This window comes from Glycine soja, chromosome 9, assembly GCF_004193775.1.
Source record: "Glycine soja cultivar W05 chromosome 9, ASM419377v2, whole genome shotgun sequence".
NCBI classification, from domain to species: domain Eukaryota; kingdom Viridiplantae; phylum Streptophyta; class Magnoliopsida; order Fabales; family Fabaceae; genus Glycine; species Glycine soja.
In genome coordinates, this window is record NC_041010.1 from 12,783,652 (window position 1) to 12,802,878 (window position 19,227).

Sequence of the window (19,227 nt, forward strand, 5' to 3'; positions counted from 1 at the left end):
TTACATCTAAATATGCGATTTTTAACACCACATTTCTTCATTTTCCCAACCGTCTTTTGCGTTTTTTCTTTTTGTTTTTTTTTTCCATTTCGCTTCCTGTGTTCTTTGTTTGGCAGAGAAGGTGGACGAACACACTAAAGCTGCGATTTTGATGAGTACGGGGGCGTTTTCTTTGTTGCTCCAACGTTAATGCCCTTCATTTACCCTCCCCGTCTTCTGCGTTTTCTAGTATTCCGATCTGTTGCGGTTTTTTATGCTTAAAGTTTTCTTGCATGCTTTTGGTTTCGCAGAGAAGCTCGAAGAACACACTAAAGCTTCAATTTTTTTATTTTTATAAGTACGGGTGCATTTATATTGATGCTTCTTCAAAGCTTTATGATGCTGCTTTGCTTATACTTATCTTGCATGTTCTTTATTTCACAGCGAAGGTCGAACAACAAACTAAAGCTTTGATTTTTATCTAAAAAACAACAACGATTTTTATCACAAGTTTTCTTTGTAGTTCTTTCAAAGCTTAATTTTTTTGGTTAATTGTTTGGGTGTTCCTGATCCTTCTCCTACTTTGTTTCGCATAGAAGCCCGAAGAACACACTAAAGCTTTGATTTTTATCTCAAAAAAAGAAGAGATTTTTATCACAACAGGTGCAATTTTTTTTGTTAATTATTTGGGTGTTCCTGATCCTTCTTCTACCTTGATGGCGCTTTCTTTGTTTTCCCTCCCCGTGTTTTGCGTTTTCTTCCATTTTGATTTGTTGGGGCTTTTTTAAATTATTGCTTAATCTTTTATTTCATGTTCTTTGTTCTATGTTTTCTTCCATTTCTCCTTTGCATGTTGATTGTTATGTCCCCTTATCCCCTTATTTGATGTATACAGGTTTCAATTTTTTGATCAGGAACATACTAAAGCTTTGATTTTTATCTCAAAAAAAGCAGAGATTTTTATCACAACAGGTGCGATTTTTTTGGTTAATTGTTTGGGTGTTCCTAATCCTTCTTCTACCTTGATGGCGCTTTCTTTGTTTTCCCTCCCCGTGTTCTGCGTTTTTTTCCATTTTGATTTGTTGGGGTTTTTTTAAATTATTGCTTAATCTTTTATTCCGTGTTCTTTGTTATGCATTTTCTTCCATTTCTCCTTTGCATGTTGATTGTTATGTCCCCTTATCCCCTTATTTGATGTATACAGGTTTCAATTTTTTAGTGTTCCTCATATTTATTGGTCCGTAGTGGTGACTTTATTTTCATTTGGTTTGAACATTACTTCCTTCACAGTTTAGAGTATATGTTAACATAGCCTTTACAATATCATTCAGGCAATGTTATGTTGCCCAAATTCCTATATTTTTGTCAATTTTGTCTCAGATTATTAATTCATTGGTGGGTTATGTTCTGAAACATATTGGCCTTCGCAATTTAAAGTATATATTAACTTAGCCTTGACAATATCATTCAGGTTATGTTATGTCTGTTGTGAAACATATTGGCTTTCATTTTTTTACATGTGCAATGATAACTTTTGCTTATCTAAATGATATAGTTTCTAAAGAGTTATTTGTAGATAATAATTTTGTTTTTTTTCGCATGCCTGTCTATCATTAATAAATGATACACCAACTTTGTTTGCTTTTGTAGCAGTGGTGCATTTTGTATCACCTACTTATTATTTGTGTGTGTATTATGTTGTTTAGTTAAAGTTGTTTATATTTTGGTATATCCTAACTGACATTGGTTTTTAATTTTGACCGAGACCAACAAACTACACGACTAATAGTGTTCGGCATTTCGAGTACAGGTTTGTCATCTATTATATTTCTCCTTTAGTTTTGTGTTTGTTGAAATTTTAATATTGTTTGCAATCTTTATTGTTCTGAATTGGGTTTGGTCTTTGTTGCAGTGGTTGTTAATGTCAAAGTCACCGGCAATGCTTCTATTCTAAAGCAATCCAAATTCAAGGTATCCCCTTTCGCCCTTCTTTTTAATAGGTATGTTCTTCTGATGTCAATTATACTTAATTTGTTGCAAGTGCAAGTTTGTGGGTGAGTGAGATGGTTCTTAAATCTGAGTTGATGATGGAGATATTCTTTTGGCTGGATTTTTGTATGATTTTCAATTGCGTGATTATTTGAATTTTCATCATTGGTTAGGTTGACCCAAATTAATATTTACATCTTAAATTGTATGTTTAAGACCTTTTATTTGGACTTTCAGAGAATTTTACCCAGACCTTCATTTAAATAATAAGTAATATTTACATCTTAAATTGTATGTTTAAGACCTTCTATTTGGACTTTCATAGAATTTTACCCAGACCTTCATTTAAATAAGTAATGTATAATTAACCGAAAAATTTGGTGTGGTGTACAAAATAATGTTCATCTTTCATATTTCTTTCTTTTTCATTATACATGTGTTTTGTTTTCCTAAACTAATAAGTATTATTTTTTATGTAATATTTTCATTAGATTTAATTATTAATAATTGAATAAATTTTGACGTCGTTGTCAACTTAACATATAGACGCCTACAAAATCCTGTTAGTAGATTTTTTGGAATTTGTGTTTATACAGTACTAATGACTCCTAACACTTTAGCCTGTGGATATAAGCATGTATCAAATTAATAGCCTGTGTGTAGTGACCGACAATATTCTAATTTCAATTTTTACAGTGACATGTCACATCCATAATAATTATTAGAGTACATATAAGAATCCATATAATTAATACACTACTAGATGTTTGCTGAGGTGCAATTTCCCAATGCCAAAATACTACCTGTCTAATCATAGATCAGGAAGTGAAAAAGATCATCTTTTGCATATACATATAATTATTTTTTTGATTAACAGTGCTACTATTTTTAAAAATTTAAGCTTTGGATGAAATTATTTATTCTTATTTAATTATACAACAGTAGTCATAATAAACTAGCACATGAAGTGTAATAGACTCGCAATAAATATACAACAGTATTCATAATAAACTAGCACGGGAAGTGTAAAAGACTATTGGTTATTATGTACATTGTTAACTATTCATTATAAGTGTTCACCCTCCTCCCCTCATAATTAAAATGCAGTATTATATCAATCCATAACCACACAGTATCACCAACTTTTCACTCATTTGTCGAAGAACATCTCCAAACACAAAACACCATGAATACATCATCATCGAGCACGTCTGATGTTGTAAGTTTAACTTTTTCATCCTTTATGTTTACCTTCTTATAAGTATATGTTCAAGTTTGCTTCATCATGCATCCTTCATCCTAATTTCATGACCAACTTTTTTGCTTCATACATGTATATATTCGATATACATTGTCGATAACTTTTGTCCTTCTATGCTTGCTCTTTTCGTTCATAGTACATGTTCGATATTTTGCATATTTATCTTCTCCTTTCAATAGGCACAAGTTTGTTCACTTACTCATTGCATAAATGATTGTCATCTAGGGTCCGTCAAATTTGCAGGTATCAATAATTGTGCACCGATTTGAGGCATCATTCCGTCTTGAGAAGGTCACAATTTTCACACCTAAACATTTATCTATTTATGTTAATCTCAAATAAATAATATGTTTAAAATGTTAACATGCAAAACGGCATTGAGGTTCCTTTATCTTATCATAGACAATGGTCCCCAAATTATCCAACTTATGTGCTATTCGACTACAAAGGAAACAAGCACTTTATAAAGCTTCATAAATATGCTAACTGATTCTTTTTTGGCGATGGACTGAAGGAATTTAGGAGAACCCATGGCATTTACGAAAGTGTTATCATGCATTTTGTTGCATGGGATAAAAATACTAATTTCAATGTGGACGTTGTGGGACCTCTACATAGACAAACACACCAAAGGTCAACCACAACCACCAGGCCCCATGTTTTTACCATTGATGTCTCTGAAGATATGATACAACACAATTATCAATTGGTAGGTATTTCTTAATATAATCATAATCCTTTATATTATTTATTGTTGATGTTTTATCTTTAATCACTGTGTTCGTTCTAACCTAGGTTCTGCCACCAAAGGCTTCAAATTATTTATCTGGATCAAAAAAATATATAATTGTAGATCGTGGTCGTGGTAGACTTTACGAATGGATGATCACCATGAATAATGGCCTATCATGTGTTGCTGAGTCCTAGATCCAATATTTAGCTGACAGTCATTTGAAGCCTAGAGATGAGGTCGTCTTCTTCTACAACTTTGACCAACACTTATGGGAAGTCCTCTATAGGAAGCAAGTTAAATGGAATCAGGAAGAGGACGAAGCTGACTCCACTTGAAGAACTCTTTAATTATTTATGTTTGTTTTATTTTTATATATTATGTTTGTAACTTAATTACCTTCATGTAACGGACAATTTTTTTTGTGTTTACTTTCTGTTGAACATTGTTAACAAAACTACAAATATTATTATCTTATATTCTATGTTTGTGGATTCAATGTTATTATTTTGTTATATTCAATGTTTGTTGTTTCCAAATAATATGAGCTCGGCCTTTGAGAAAGGCCTGCACTTTAGTGAAAGTGGTTGTTCACCTTTGCAGAACCAAGAGACATTGAAATGTAGAGCTTCATTTGCTTGAAGTACATGTAAGTTATTTTTCTTTGTCTACTTTGTGATTGATTTTTATGTACTTAGTGTATACATTTACTATTGCAGACCATTGATCCAACGCCAACACTCCGTAGTACTTTCCTCTCTGCGAATTAAAGTTGTGGAGGTTTATTGTTTGGGATCAGAGACTCCGATTGAAGATGGAACCTCATATGTTTTTTATATAATTGTTTGTTCATAAATATGTTATGTGTGTCTGTCATAGTACTTTGAATTGTAATTACATTACCGGTCTTTTCAGACATTTCATCTTTGTAATCTGAATCATATTATTATATATTGGGTTATTTATTATCTGCTTAAATATACAAATTAATTTTTTAGAAATATTTTTTAAAGATTAGTAATATTTAACATTTAAGAAACCTCAATTATGAGTATGAGCACATCTGTTGGTGATATTCAAATAGGAGTATGAGTTCGGGCGTCGACACGGGCAAAAGGCTAGTTAATTATATTTGATAAAATGCAGACCAACTTTTTACCTAATCTACAAGAAGAAATCATCCGAAGGGTTTCAATCACTATCTTATGTTGTTGCACTGTTCAGTTCAATACTCTGCATCTATTATGCATTTGTCAAAAAGGATGCTAGCCTACTTCTCATTACTATTAACTCCTTTGGATGATAGAGACAATTTGCCTAGCCATCTTCCTGGTTTACGCCCCAAGTAAAGGCAGGATATTCCTTTTAATAACTCCTAATAAATTCTTGACATTCTTTCTTTTCCTTAATTTCTACATTTTTTTCAAGAGAGAAAAATTAATTAGTTTTCCTTTTATTAAATGTCACAGCTTTGGACCATGAAGCTTCTTCTCATGTTGAATTTTTTGGGTACGGAGCGATGCCTCTTTCAACCCTATACCTTACAACGGGTTCCTTATTGTGAGAGGATGGATTTGTCTTGTTTTCAACATAAGCGTTTTTGCTGCTCCTCTTTGCATTATGGTAAGAATTTAGGAGCAGATTATTTAAATCATATCATAAAAGAAAATGATTACGTATACTTTTATTTTCAGTGTTTCTTTTTCAGAAGCTACTACTTTTTGCTTCTGAAAAAATATTAAAGATTTTTTACTTTTTTTCTTGAAAAAATGTTATTTATTAAAAATATTCAAACAAATCCTCTTAATAATATTAGTATTCCTCTTTGCATTTTTTTTCTTATGCGCTCAAAGATAAATTAAACTCCTGTGATTGTAAGTTAATTTCAATACTTTTGTTTTTATGAGATAGCTCAATTCAATAATGGTACGTGCGGTTAGGACTTAGGCATATCTTCACATTATACAATTTATACTCACCACTAAACTTTTGTCTTATTCCAACTAAGGCTTTTCCTTTATCACTTTATGGTTACAAGGGACCTAGTGAATACTTTAATCTAATATAAATTAATATTCAGTTTTGCATTATGGCTCATCATTCAGGTACCTACTCTCCTATTTTATCATTACATATTTGTGAAGTTTGTGGTTTCATTTTGGATTTCTTTTGTTATTGATCACCACATGTGACAGTCCAAGATGAGTAAAGAATACCCAAGTCATCACTCAAGTACTGCATTGTAGTAGATATGGTCTTGCTGTAGGTGCCAACTTTGCATGGCTAGTGCGGATTTTAATGATTGTTTGTTACCCAGTTTCTTATCCAGTTGGAAAGGTATATTTTTCTGTAGTGGTTGTTCCTTGGCATTCTTTTGATAACCTATATAATATAATTGAGAAGAGAACGAAGAAATGGAAATTATAGCACTAATTTTTCTCATTTATTTATGATGGATTTTATTTTAATCATGATGACCTCAAGTGTTTCTTTTTCTCACTAATATTTGTTCCAGGTTCTGGATCACCTAGTGGGGCATAATGAGGCTTTATTTAGGAGAGCTGAGTTAAAAGCCCTTGTCTCCATTCACGGCCAGGAGGTATAAATTAGTAATTATTTTTTAATAAATAGAATAAGTCATGTGAAGATTGGTGAAGCTATTCATTGTCTTGTCTTGGTGTTTGATTCATATGTGTTGAATTTGTTTTACACAGCTTTTGGATTAAGCATTTATCCCAATCAATTTGTTTTACACATTCTGAAGATTATCTATCTGCTAAACTTCTATCTACAAAAGAACATGTAGAACTGAGAACTTTTGAATATATGGTGGCTATATCTTTTTCTATGTACATAGGCTAAAACAATTCATCACGGGTGTGTATGTACTTATTTGATATATCATTTATGGAAGACCAGTAGCTTGGAAACTGCAATGCCAATTGAAGATAATCGTAAAAAATTGGATTTTGGTGTATTGCTTTGTTATTAGTTATGGTCAAATTCAATGACATAGTAAATTGTCTGTCATTGTTAGATGGGATTCCAATTTCCTGGCAAAGCTGTTTACTCTGTGGTATGGATAGTTGCCTTTTCACTGTTCATGGAATTTTTGGGCTTCTCTACCCATAAATGGTACTGTCGAGGTGTGTTATACTGCACCTTTTAACCTTTGAATGTGGGAATTACTTACATTAAATATGTACCATATGTTTTTGTGTAATAACTTAACAGATGGAAATTATGAAATATGGTGGATGATTATTTGATGAGCTTTAGTCTGATTATTTGATGAGCTTGCTTCTTGTGTGTTTGTTAAAATGACCCAAAAGGACCATTATATTAACTCATAAGATAAAATTAGGTTTTTGGACTAGGCAAGCTCTCGCACAGCTACCAATGATCAAGTGAAAAAAAAAAATCAGCACACTGTATACTGATCAGCACAGCTGCCAATGATCAAAATAGGGCCTAAATCCTAGTTTTTATTATGAAACAATACCTCCACGGTCTGAAACGTGACTTCTCGGAATTTGACTTTTGAAAGAAATGAGATAAAGCTGTTTAATAGGGACCAGTGTTGCATATATTGAGACAATTTTATGTTTTATAAATGCTAATGGGTAGTGTATATAGCTACCCCACCCTGCTGCAATATGACCTTATAGCTTCTGTTGCTGCATTAGCTTTGTGATAATGAAGCTTGTCTTTGTCAATTTTGATTCTTAAAGTGCATAACATTTTATTAACTTGTCTTGTATATTGTGTGGCTATTTTTATATTGTTTATTACAGAATTAAAAACTATCATAGGGAAAGTTTTACTAAAAAAATTCGAAGTAGTTTCCACAACATGCAATATAAGCAGCATCAAGAGATATTTTGTTCCTTGCATATACTTGATTCCATCCTACTAGCCAATTAGGTATCAACTTTATTCTGTTCTGCCCTTACAATGATTATTTCTTTTATTCTGTTTGATTTTCATTTTACATCAACCACTTTTAAGTTTATAACTGCCATCTCTCAATTGCAATCTCAGGCACACTGATGCAAAATGACTTTCTGATATGTTTACTGCTATATTAAAGTTAGAGCCATTCTAGTGAACATCTTTCTTACTGTTATATTAGCTGTTAACTACCAAGGGATATTTGTGTCAGGTAGATAACACAATGTCGCTGAGGCGTTTCTTAGGCTATTCTGATGGTGGGGTCATGAGGTCTGATGCAAAACCTTGTTTCAGGCTAATGAGGCACATAGCTGCAATCTTTAGTGTTGGTGGAGCATTTGGATTTTGGGTCCTTTGCCGAATGCACTATGGTTTGGTCTACCTTTTGCCCTCGCTTCTCTCTTGTTCTATCTGAACTTTGTGACTAAATTGCTGACAACATTGTTTTCCTGTGCATGGCGATTAAGTAAATCCACAATTTATGCTAGGAATGGGCTATGCTACTTGAAGGTATGCTTAATATTATTATTTCTTATGAAATTTAGTGACTATGAAGAGTCATAAGTTTGTGTGGAGCTATCTTTCTCAGTTAAATAGTAGAAGGAAAGAAGACCAAGAGAGACACAATTTTGGAAAGATCATCGTAGAATAGTATCTATTCTAAGACGGTCACGTGTAAAGGACCGTCTTAGAATGAGTATCATTCTATATCGGTTCTTGAAAGACCGTCGTAAAATGCATATCATTATAAGATGGTTCTTCATATGCAATCGTCTTAGAATGAATATCATTGTACGACAGTCTTTCTAGAACCAATGTAGAATAGCCTATCCCCCTTTTAAGAATGTAGAATAGTCCAATTAACTGATGTACATTGTAGTTTTTTTAGTAATACGATTTTTTTTTTTTACTTTTTTATAGAATATAATATTGTAATTGTGTTCATGTTTAAATTTCACTTAATAATAATGTATTATATTACATATTTAATTATTATTAAAAATCACGGAAAATCTGACTAGTTATTATTATTAATAATAAGCAGAGACACAAATTCTTAAAATGCCGCCAGTTGATTATTGTTGACATCTCAACTTCTCTAATGTTCTCTTTAATTGATAATGTGCATCTTGCTGGAAATGTCACCTCTATCTTCAATTTCTCATTTCTCTCCTTCATATTCATAAACTAAGTTTCAAAATTCTTCTTTCTTTTATTATTCATCAATGTCTTTTATTGTTATTCAAGACTCAGACTTCAACTGTTATATTTTTCATTATTTAGAAGTTTATTTCTTTTTATTAGCTTTAAATTATTGAATACTTAAATATTCACACCTTCATAATTATGAGCTTAATACTCAATTATTTAAAAATTATCTTAGTAAAAATATTTTATAAATTATAATAGAATAAATCTTTTTTTTCTTCTAAGATATTAAGTAACCCATTATTGAGAGATTGATAGTTTTAAAATGCCTTTAAAAAAATGTTAGTTTTGAAAAGTCTGGAATGTAAAGAAAAGTGGATTTCCAAATTTTATGTAAAAAATATCTATTAAGTTTTCTGTATAAAAATAAAATTAGAAAGTTAATTTTCAGAAAGTAATTTTTTACAGATTTTTATATTTTATTCATTCATAGAAATAGAAAACAAGTACTAACAAGTTTACATATTTCTATGATTTCATTTCTCAAACAATGAATAAAACCATATGTATAAGAATTATTAGAATAAATTTAACAAAACCCAATATGCAATTAGTAAGAGTTGTCATTCTTTTCTTTGATGTTACAGCACTCATCATTCAATTCCATTTGAGCATTGGCAGGTATAGAACTGGTCCGCTTGATATGCAACAGAGGATGAAAAATAAATGAACAATAAAATTCCATAAAATTCATATTTTATTCTATTTTAATTCAAAATTTTCTTTTTTTTTTTTCTTTCCACTTTATCAAACATTTAACTACATGCAAATCTTAACACACACTCAGAGCCCTTTTCAACACCCTCATCTCAATGTCATTGATAAATCAAAAGCCTGATTATTGGCATTCCAAGAATTTTACAAAATTTACCTAACCTTACAGAAGTAACAACTTGCTACAATAAACTTTTAAAACCAACTCATACTTATTTCAATTTAAAAAAAAATTGTCAAATTCACAACTTGTAACAAATAACTCAATCTTTTCATCCAAATACACCTACATTACTCCACAAAATTGAGTAGTTGCATTGCACTGAACAAATTAGAATGAAAACCTTTTAACCCCCCAAGTCGGCTATTCGAATCAAACAATCTCAATCTGTGTTTTAAATTAGAAAAAAAGAAATTGATATCAAAACACACCAAAATACTTTTTGCACCATATAAACTGTTTTTTCCTCATAAACATCTCTACTCCAGTATAGGTATTTTGTAAGATGAAACTCTACATGACATAAAACAAGAGACCCAACCCTGGAATACAATCTATAACACAAATGTACCTGAGAACCATAATGTACCTAATGTAGTTTAAGTCCCAACACATTTAGCCTTCAATGAACTGTTTAGTATAAACGCGGTGCCGCCGTTCTCTTGCATAGATGACCCAAAAGATCAAAGACAACATTACAGCAGCTGATACCAAAACCAACCCAATATAAATCAATTGGCTGTTTCTCTGCAGACCAGGGCAGTGATTGTTGCTGATGTCTGTGAATATTTTCCGAACGAAAGTGCAGTCTTGTAGGCCAACCAAGAATGGGCCATAATGATATAAACCATAGCTTACATTCACTGCAGCTTCCATTTGGCCATAAACGGTTGGAGTCATCCGACCGGGTGTCTTGCAAATGTCTGAAGAAGAAACCTCACAAATATAATTCTTCCACACCTGCTCGAAAAAAAATCTGAATGTTATACATTTTATATCAGGAACATGCAGTTTGGTTCAAGTTAGTCAAAAACTCAATCATGATTATATTCGTAGGATAACAAGTTTTAACACACCCTGCAATGAACCATGCCCAAAAATATGATCTTGCGAGATCACCTGGATTCATTAAGCTTTTAGACATGATGAGAAACCTACCTATTGTTTTTTTTGGGGGAAACCTATCAGTTTTTAAGACTACTGAACCTAATTTGTCTTTTGCCATTTAATCCTTTCAATTTATTCCCTCTTGATCTGCTCAAGGGATTCAAAAAGTGGAGTGATCGTTCAAGGTAGATTGCAAGATGGTGGGTTTCACATCAGCAACTAGGGTGTGCCAATGTGAATGGTGGAAAAATCAACTATATTAGTTTACCTCTAGTATTTTGCTTGCGTATGAGTTGTGTGATCTTTTGCATTTTTGAATTTAAGTAAACACTACATTTGATTTAATGGTTTCTTTTTACTATGTGTGCGTGTTTGAACAATTTTGCATTTTTGGCAGGTATTACAATCACACCCTTTACACGTCTTCCATGGCTCCTCTAAAATGAGTATTTCACTTACAGACAAAAGTGAGACATCAATTATTAATGCAAAAACTACGAGTATATTAATGACAAATCCATGATCAGTTGTCATATATGTATATATACTAACATTTAGTGTTAATTTATTTTTTTATCAATGACTGAGATTCCTTACATTTTTGTCTCAAGTGAAGGCTTACTTTCAAGGTTTGAGTTTCAGTTTTGAAATTTTAGAAACTGTTGTAAGTTAGAAATAGATAAAATAAGTGCACACCAATTTTCTTCCCCAACCTTTCACTGTCTCTCTCTCCGCCCATGTCGTCACCGAAAGTGATTCTCAACAGCGGCACCATTTTTTCTCTTTCTTTTCTCCTTCTCCAACAGCCACGATACCCGCATCGCAATCAAATATAGAAACATGAAAAATCATCTTCACTGAAGCTTGCGAGTCCTTTACAACACATGGTATCATAAATTGTAGTTCCAGATAATAAAAAAACAAGAAAAACGAATCTAGAACATCAACAATATTTTAATCTATGCCCAGAAAAAAAACCCAAAACCAAATTGAAAAGGAAGAAAAAAATAGAATCAGATTTGGAGAAAAGGATAAGAGATCACTCAGGCAAGAATTTGGGGAAGAACAAAGTGAATCAAGACAGCGGCGGATCCGCAACGGTGGCAGATCTGCAACGAAGACGAAGCCATAAAGGCGGAGCCACAACGAAGGTGGAGCTGCGACGACAACAGGTCTGGGAAGGCGACAGATCTATGAGGGAGATGGATCTGCAATTATGAAGCAAGACTATGCCGTCTGGGTATGGTGGGGGTGGAACGATCAAAGGTGGGGAATGGTGGAGGGGAAGGCATTGTTGGTCATCGGAGGTGGCAGCGGGAGGCAGGTAGCGACGACCAGCGAGCAGTGACCGGCAAAGAACGGTGGCGAGAGAGAGGGTCACGTGGAGAGAGAGAGGCCACCAGTTCTTTTTTTAAAACTCACCTCCCAAATCCTAAAACCAATTTTTATTGTTTTGTAAATATGGTAAAAAGTGTTTAAAAACTAGTAAAACATAAACTCATAACAAAATTATCCGAAAACGTTTTAGGCTAGGAAAAAACAAGACAAAAAAGTGAAAAAGGAGGACTCAGCAAGAAAGTGTCTAACTAGGCTTTTGTTTGATATAGATTCACTTTTAAAAATCTTAAATAGTCCCTTACCTCTGCAGCTTTGTCCAATGAAACTTCCCCATCTGCACATGACCGATTTGTGAGATCATTGTTAAATGGATTGCACAGAGGAGGCATCAAGGGGCCTGATTGATTGTAATACAAGGGTCCAGCAGCAGGTGGGAGATTTCTATTTGTGACATTGGAAACAATGTTGCCAAGTAAGTTAGCAAGTTGGTGTGTCACATCCCTGGTTCGAAACAAGGTTTCCTGCGCAGTTGCATTATCCACACAAGGAAGAATTTCATCCAAGGCTGTATGTGCAGTAGGGTTCTGCACCCACTCATCCATGGCAACACATGTATCTGCGACGACACTGGTGCAAATATGCATAAAAACAAGTTTTATGTTATAATATGCAATACAAACGATTATAGCAGCAACGGACTTCATCAAATGATATAGACACGGGTGATTAAAATGAGTCCTCATACCTCAAAAATTTCATAAATTGAAGAGCTTCAAATTTGAATAGTATCTAGTTTGTTTTTTTTTCCGTTCTCATGTAGGAAGATTTTGATTTATTATTACAATTGAAAAATACAGCTTCAATTGCCAAGACTCAAACCTTGCATCTACAAAATAAGCCAATCCAATATACGATAATACACTGGAAAACATCTGACTTGAAAAATTGCTTTACTTTTCATTTTCCTCCAATGCCATTCACCAATAATTTTATCAGAGGCAAAACATATCATAAATCCAGGATTCTAATTTTTATGTTGACATATTATTCTCCCAAATAAGCACAGAAGAACAAATTTAAAAGAAATGACGCAATGAACTGGTGATTATATAAGTAACAAAAGCCCATTCCTCAAATTTTAACCATTCACCCTCTCAATCAGAAAAGGTAGCATGTCACAAATATAACAACAATAAAAAGCCAGCAGATAGTTCAAAAAACATGTGACAATGTACTCCTTAACATCCCACCTTGTCTCACAGATATTTTGAAAATTTTAAACGACCCTTGCAATTTCAGCTATCACAATCAAAGCATGCAGTCATCTTAAATGATTAATTTTGTTCCATTCAAGCTCAATATTGATTTAAAAATCATGAATACCTGCTTCCTTAAAACATTGAAACAAGAGATCCCAAATTTGAACCAAGGTGAAACACAAAGTGACTAATAGAGAGACAAGACAAACAGAGTAACCACAGCAGCAATAAGGTGAAACATAAAAATGAAAAATCAAAATAAATGCAACAAGAAACAAGGAACTACTTACTTGTGAAGAAAGAGAAACACACCACAAAGTATAAATGTGCCGGCAACAAGAATCCACCCGACAATGACCAAACTGCAGCCATAGAAGGAAAAATATTTACTGACTGGAGATTTAACAGGACAAACCTATCAGGAATTAAAAAGGCCAGAAGTAATAAAGATATAGAAACAGGCTCAATTAATTTAACTTACAAGTATACAAGACCTTGCAACCCAAATATTGAAAATACTGCAGAAAGTTTTTACCACAAAACATGAGCAAATGAGACAATAACAACAAACTTAAACATAGAGCAAGAAAATCAAAACCAAAACAAGTATTAAAAAAGAAAAACAAACATACAGAATCCAAGAAATGCAAGAAAGAGCATAACAGCAGCAAGAATAACCAGATCCCGTCTCCTACAGCACACAAACACAACAGATAATTGTCAGCAGAAGAGATATTTCAAAACCTCAAACCAAAATCAAAATTTCCGTGTACTCACATTGCATCAATGACATCTTTAATTGTCTCTGAATTTTTTTTAGTCTTGCTGGAAAGATCTGCAGCAGAAGAATTAATCTTCATCTGAACTTCGTCAATGTTCTTCTGAACATCGGCTGGTAAAAAAACCGCTTCGACTCCGATCTTCTGAGCTGCATCAAGATAATCTGACACGTTCCTGAGGTTTTCGGCGGTGAAGTCAGCCTGACTCACCAAGGATTTCAGCGTGTTTGTGGTGCTCCCATGAAACTTCCCCTGAGCAGTGTAAAGAAGAACACATCCAACTCTAACATAACAAACACAATTAGATAACCTTAAAAACCAAACATAACACAATAGAAGACACATATAGAGAAAGAGAGATACATTGCTGCAAGGGTGAAGAGAACGAGGAAGATCAAGGACAAAGCATAGGCCAAACGTGAATAGCCATAAGGCTCTCTTGGACAACAGCAGTAACACAAGCATATGAATGATAAACTGAGCCCAAAAATCACAAACCAGACCGCAGCAACAACAAAGAAGGGAACCGCAGTGAAAACAACTGACTGCACCAAAAAGCCAACAACAAGAAGTTAGCCAAACATTATTAATAGTTCCAACTAGGCCAGACATCACAACACAGAAGAAATCATGAGTTTTAAACTACAAGAGAAGATAATAAGAAAAGTAAAGCAAATTGAGTTTCTTCCTAAGCCAAAATCAATTTATACACTTTAAGTTTTTATAGAAAATGCTTCCATCCAACTTCTTAGTAAACTAATTTTAACATATAGAAAGAAAAGAAAAGAAAAAAAAAAACTCAATTTATTTTATCTTATTTTTTTCACTTTAAAAGAGAAATTTATTTATCTGCAACCAAATGAAACCAAACAAATGACTAGTTTCACGTTAGAAGTTGGATTTTTATTATAAAAAAAAAGGAAAAAGAAGAAGAAAAACAATGAAGAGTGGTTATCGAAGGTTAGGTAGGAACTGACAGCAATGTAGTGGCGATTGCTGATGTTCCAGCCACCGGTGTAATGGTTGTAGTTATCCAAAGGGTCCTTCCTTGTGGTTCTTCTCTGAGCCAATATCAGAGACGTGTTGCTCGTGGCCTCTTCTTCAGCCATGGATCTCCTCGTTTTCCATGGTAGTACCTCGTGGTAGTACTCTCCCTCACCACCATCCTCGACTCCATCTGAAAAAAAAATATCCGGATGACAAAAACGCAAACAAAACACACCCATTTCATAAAAAATCAAAACTTTGCAAATGGGTCATGAAAAGTGAAAAAAAAAAAAAAAGACCTGAAATACGTAAGGAATGGAAAGAAGAGGTTCTTGCAGCGGTGGAAGGAGAGAAGAAGGAAATAGAGAGAAGGGTGAGAAGAAGGAAGAGAAGAGAGGGGTGTGGTGTGAAGCATGGCATAATGGGGTTACCGTTTGCGGTTAGGTTTGCGTTTTCTTTTCTTTTTTTTGTGGCGGTTTCTCCAGAGCTTGTTCTGGTTTTTCAGAGAAACGCAGAGAAAGAGAAGAGAGAGAGACAGTGTTGTGTAAGATGTGAAAAAGTTGTTGTGGTTTGATGTAACTTTATTGCGTGGTGGTGGTGGTGATGAGATCTTCGGCATTTCGCGTCTTCCGAAACAGACACTCGATATTTGTTGTACTTGTAGGCCGTTCTGTTGTTCTGATTTAGCCTTTGTCTCAGTTTCAACCGCGTGGCCAAAACGCCCTTGGGATTTGTTCCTTTTTCTCACTTCTAATGCCAAATTACGGTTTTGTCCTACTACAGTGTTTTTTCATTTATAAAAATCTAACATGCTTTAGTTTATAATATTTATATATTTTATTCAACTAACTACATTGTATTATCTTAGTTATTTTATTATAGTTTATAAAAGAGTAAATTACACCCATCTTTCTGGCGAGATTTTATTTGTGAAATTACATAAATCTTTCATGATTTTTTGACATTTCTGCTAATTTTCCTTAAAGAAAGTTTGACGTAATATTTTTCAAAAAAATTAAGAGATTGTTTGTATATTTTTAAATAACTAAGAGGATGTTTTTTTATGGATAATTTTTTAGTGTTAAGAATATTTTTTTTCTTTGGATTATAACATGGGAATAAAAATTTTATTTTCGAGTATTATTAAAAAAAATATTTGATTAATTATTAAAATTAGTAGGAGATATTTTTTATACTTTTGGGAATAATTAAAATATGTGTTTTGTGGAGTTTTTTTTCTAATTATATATTATAATTACTAAAATATCCTTAAAGATATTTTTTAACCAAATGTAACCGATATGCAAAAATCTCATCATTTTTCTCTTTGCATAAATGCTAAAGTTTTCTATATAACACTGGACACATGACCCATGACTTCAAAAAAAAAGTATTTACATAACCCTCCAGCATGTTTGAATTTAAAAAAAAAAGTATACACCTAACAGAATATGAGTTTTTTACTCCAAAATACAATTAAAAAAATAAAAAATAAAAATTGCTCAATTAATACAAGTACCAAATTATTTATTGAAATGATATAAAATACTGTTGGGATGAGAAATCGGTTCCTCACATCCTGATTTCAAAAAAAAACTTTAAAAAAAATGGTGGGGAGCTTAATGGAGTAAGTTATAATGATCCCGGTACTTTTAAAAAATATGCTAGATGTGCTCAAATGGGTGAAATTTTTTAATTAGAAGATGCTCCTTTCAAATCAGATATTGTTTCTCAATGTTGGGAAATAGGTGCCATGCACTTATTTCTCAATATACTTTTTAGCTTCTTTTTTTTCATTTCGTTTTGATAATGTTTTCTTTTTTCTTTCTTTTTGTTTCTAATTGTATATTTATTTATTTTTAAAAATTTTAGTTTCTTTTTATGGAATCTTTTATTTCCTCTTAATTTCCAATTTTATGATTTAATTTTTTAAAAAAAATATTAGTTATAGGAATTACTTAATTGCTTTAATTTTTTTATGAATGTGAGTTTTTGCACTTTTGGGTCTGTTTATGAAGTTTTATCAATCAAGTAATAATATGGTCTCATAAATTTTACTTAGATGAATTTGATGGTACAAGTTTCATATATTAAATAGATATAATAATGCTTCAAAATCATGTCTCAAAAGGAAGAAAAAAAGTTGTTGAGAGTGTCACAAACCACTAATCCCCTCCAAGATCTTCTCGTATACTCACAAAAAATGAATATTATAGAATTAGATCAATCAAAAAGATATTTCATGTGTTCCAACCCAATTCATTCCAAAAATAAATGTCCGTGTTAAAAATACAAGTTCAAACCAACAAAAATAGTTTTAACTTTATGTGGAATTATTTATAATTTTAATTTTTAATCAAAACAACATTAATATAAATATTATATTGTATTTTTTGTAATTTTATTATATTTCATATTAACTTAATATTTTTTAATTGAATCAAAGTTGAGGGTTAAATATAAATTATACTAACAAAAAAATATATAGAAACATTGAAATAATTTTATAAAAAAATATGGTAATGAAAATCCACTCAAGAAAAAAAATGAATACACAAAAATATAGAATAAAAAACAAAATAAAAAAGGAAAAATAAATAGCACAATTAAAAAATTTCTAAAAAAAGAAAAATAAAATATTTTAAAAAATAAATAAATAAATATACAATTAAAAAACAAAAACAAAAAAATTGAAAAACAGAAAATATAAGATTATAAAAAAGAAATGAAAAAAAAACATGTTGAGAAATCAAATCATGTGCCACCAATTTCCCAACTATGAAAAACAATTTTTTTGAAGCTGTATTTTTTAGAAAACGGGATGTGGGAAATCAATTTCTTATGCCTAAGAGTGTTTTATATCATTTATGTAAATAATTTTACACTTGTATTATTTGTGTGAATTTTTATTATTTTTGTCTTATAGGGGTAAAAAAACTCAACAGAATACACACATAACCCATGACTTCAAAAAATAAATATAAAAGAAAATTTAAAATATAAAATAAAGTATACCCTATTTTAAAATTGAATATTCTCTCGTGTTGTGTTTGAATTAGATGGATGGAAAGAGAGGTAGAGTCAATGTCCGATTGATTTTGCTGTAGAGGCACGAAAAATTATTTTTTATTAGTAGTATCTTTATATAATTTATAGCAAACAAGTATTTTTAAATATATAATCTATATTTTGGATTTATAATAAATAATTAAAATTTTGATACAAAAATATTTTTAATTATTGATGTATTTTTTAAAATAACTACTAAGATTTAATCTAAATATATTGATAAGAGGAGGGATATTGAAAGAGATAAATAGCTAAAAAATTAAATATAAAAATAAAAGATGATAATTTTAGATAGTTTAAGGATTTTTTTTCTTTATAGGCGAAGAATTGTGTTTGAAATATATCTTTAAAGAAAAGAAAACCAATATTAAAAATATCTAATTAACAAAGTGAGAGTGTCACTCTCCAACTTGTGTATTCTAATTTAAATATAAAAAATAAATTAATTTTGAATTGTTAGATATAATTATAATTATGTTAAAATTAATTTTATTTAGATTTGGAAATACGAGGCTAAACTTTGGTATGCTTGAGTCTACCTAGGTTCAAAATTATTAAACTCTAGTCTAACATGTTAACTATTATAGACTAATTTTAAAGGCTTAACTTAATTTATTTGAAGTCTAGATTGGCCTAAAAGCATGGTCAATCCTGGGTCTCATCCATAAGAGTGACGATTAATATTTTACAATGTTAATGCATGACCATTAAATTCTAAAGAGTAAATAGTCAATTTAGTCCTTGAATTTGTAATACGTTGACACTTTAGTCCTTGAAAGATAAAAAAATAAATTATTGTTCCTAGATTTGTCAAAAGTGCAACAATTTAGTCTAAATATTAAATATCTCCGCCA

General features: G+C 31.6%; 2 protein-coding genes and 1 long non-coding RNA gene across 8 annotated transcripts; 2 read left to right on the forward strand and 1 right to left on the reverse strand.

The window, feature by feature from the left end:
* Positions 1–843: 843 nt before the first annotated feature.
* On the forward strand, positions 844–4,401 carry LOC114425654. Its single transcript, XR_003669262.1, has 5 exons — positions 844–1,789; positions 1,892–1,950; positions 3,076–3,187; positions 3,455–3,938; positions 4,025–4,401. It is a non-coding gene; the product is annotated as an uncharacterized LOC114425654 (long non-coding RNA).
* Positions 4,402–6,080: 1,679 nt separating this feature from the next.
* LOC114367838 (putative DUF21 domain-containing protein At1g03270) lies at positions 6,081–8,837 on the forward strand. Of its 2 annotated transcripts, XM_028325052.1 has the most exons (4): positions 6,081–6,296; positions 6,475–6,558; positions 6,997–7,105; positions 8,122–8,837. In XM_028325052.1, the coding sequence occupies exons 1-4, from the start codon at positions 6,258–6,260 to the stop codon at positions 8,127–8,129; spliced, it is 240 nt and encodes a 79-aa protein (XP_028180853.1). In that variant the 5' UTR covers positions 6,081–6,257; the 3' UTR covers positions 8,130–8,837. The 2 variants fall into 2 exon arrangements, with proteins under 2 accessions (XP_028180853.1, XP_028180852.1); XM_028325051.1 differs by lacking the exon at positions 6,997–7,105 and having other exon boundaries at positions 8,122–8,836.
* Positions 8,838–10,164: 1,327 nt separating this feature from the next.
* LOC114367837 (transmembrane protein DDB_G0292058-like) lies at positions 10,165–15,991 on the reverse strand. 5 transcript variants are annotated; one of them, XR_003657276.1, is made up of 10 exons: positions 15,604–15,991; positions 15,295–15,494; positions 14,681–14,862; positions 14,316–14,600; positions 14,171–14,229; positions 14,020–14,056; positions 13,829–13,900; positions 12,582–12,906; positions 11,638–11,814; positions 10,656–10,794 (listed from the first exon to the last, which is right to left on the reverse strand). XR_003657276.1 is itself a non-coding variant. In XM_028325048.1 (10 exons), exons 1-9 carry the CDS (start codon positions 15,722–15,724, stop codon positions 11,701–11,703), a joined length of 1,395 nt encoding a protein of 464 aa, XP_028180849.1. In that variant the 5' UTR covers positions 15,725–15,990; the 3' UTR covers positions 10,657–10,794; positions 11,655–11,700. The 5 variants fall into 5 exon arrangements, 4 of the variants coding, with proteins under 4 accessions (XP_028180848.1, XP_028180847.1, XP_028180849.1 ...); XM_028325048.1 differs by having other exon boundaries at positions 10,657–10,794; positions 11,655–11,814; positions 15,604–15,990; XM_028325047.1 differs by lacking the exon at positions 11,638–11,814 and having other exon boundaries at positions 10,165–10,794; positions 15,736–15,989.
* Positions 15,992–19,227: the final 3,236 nt, after the last annotated feature.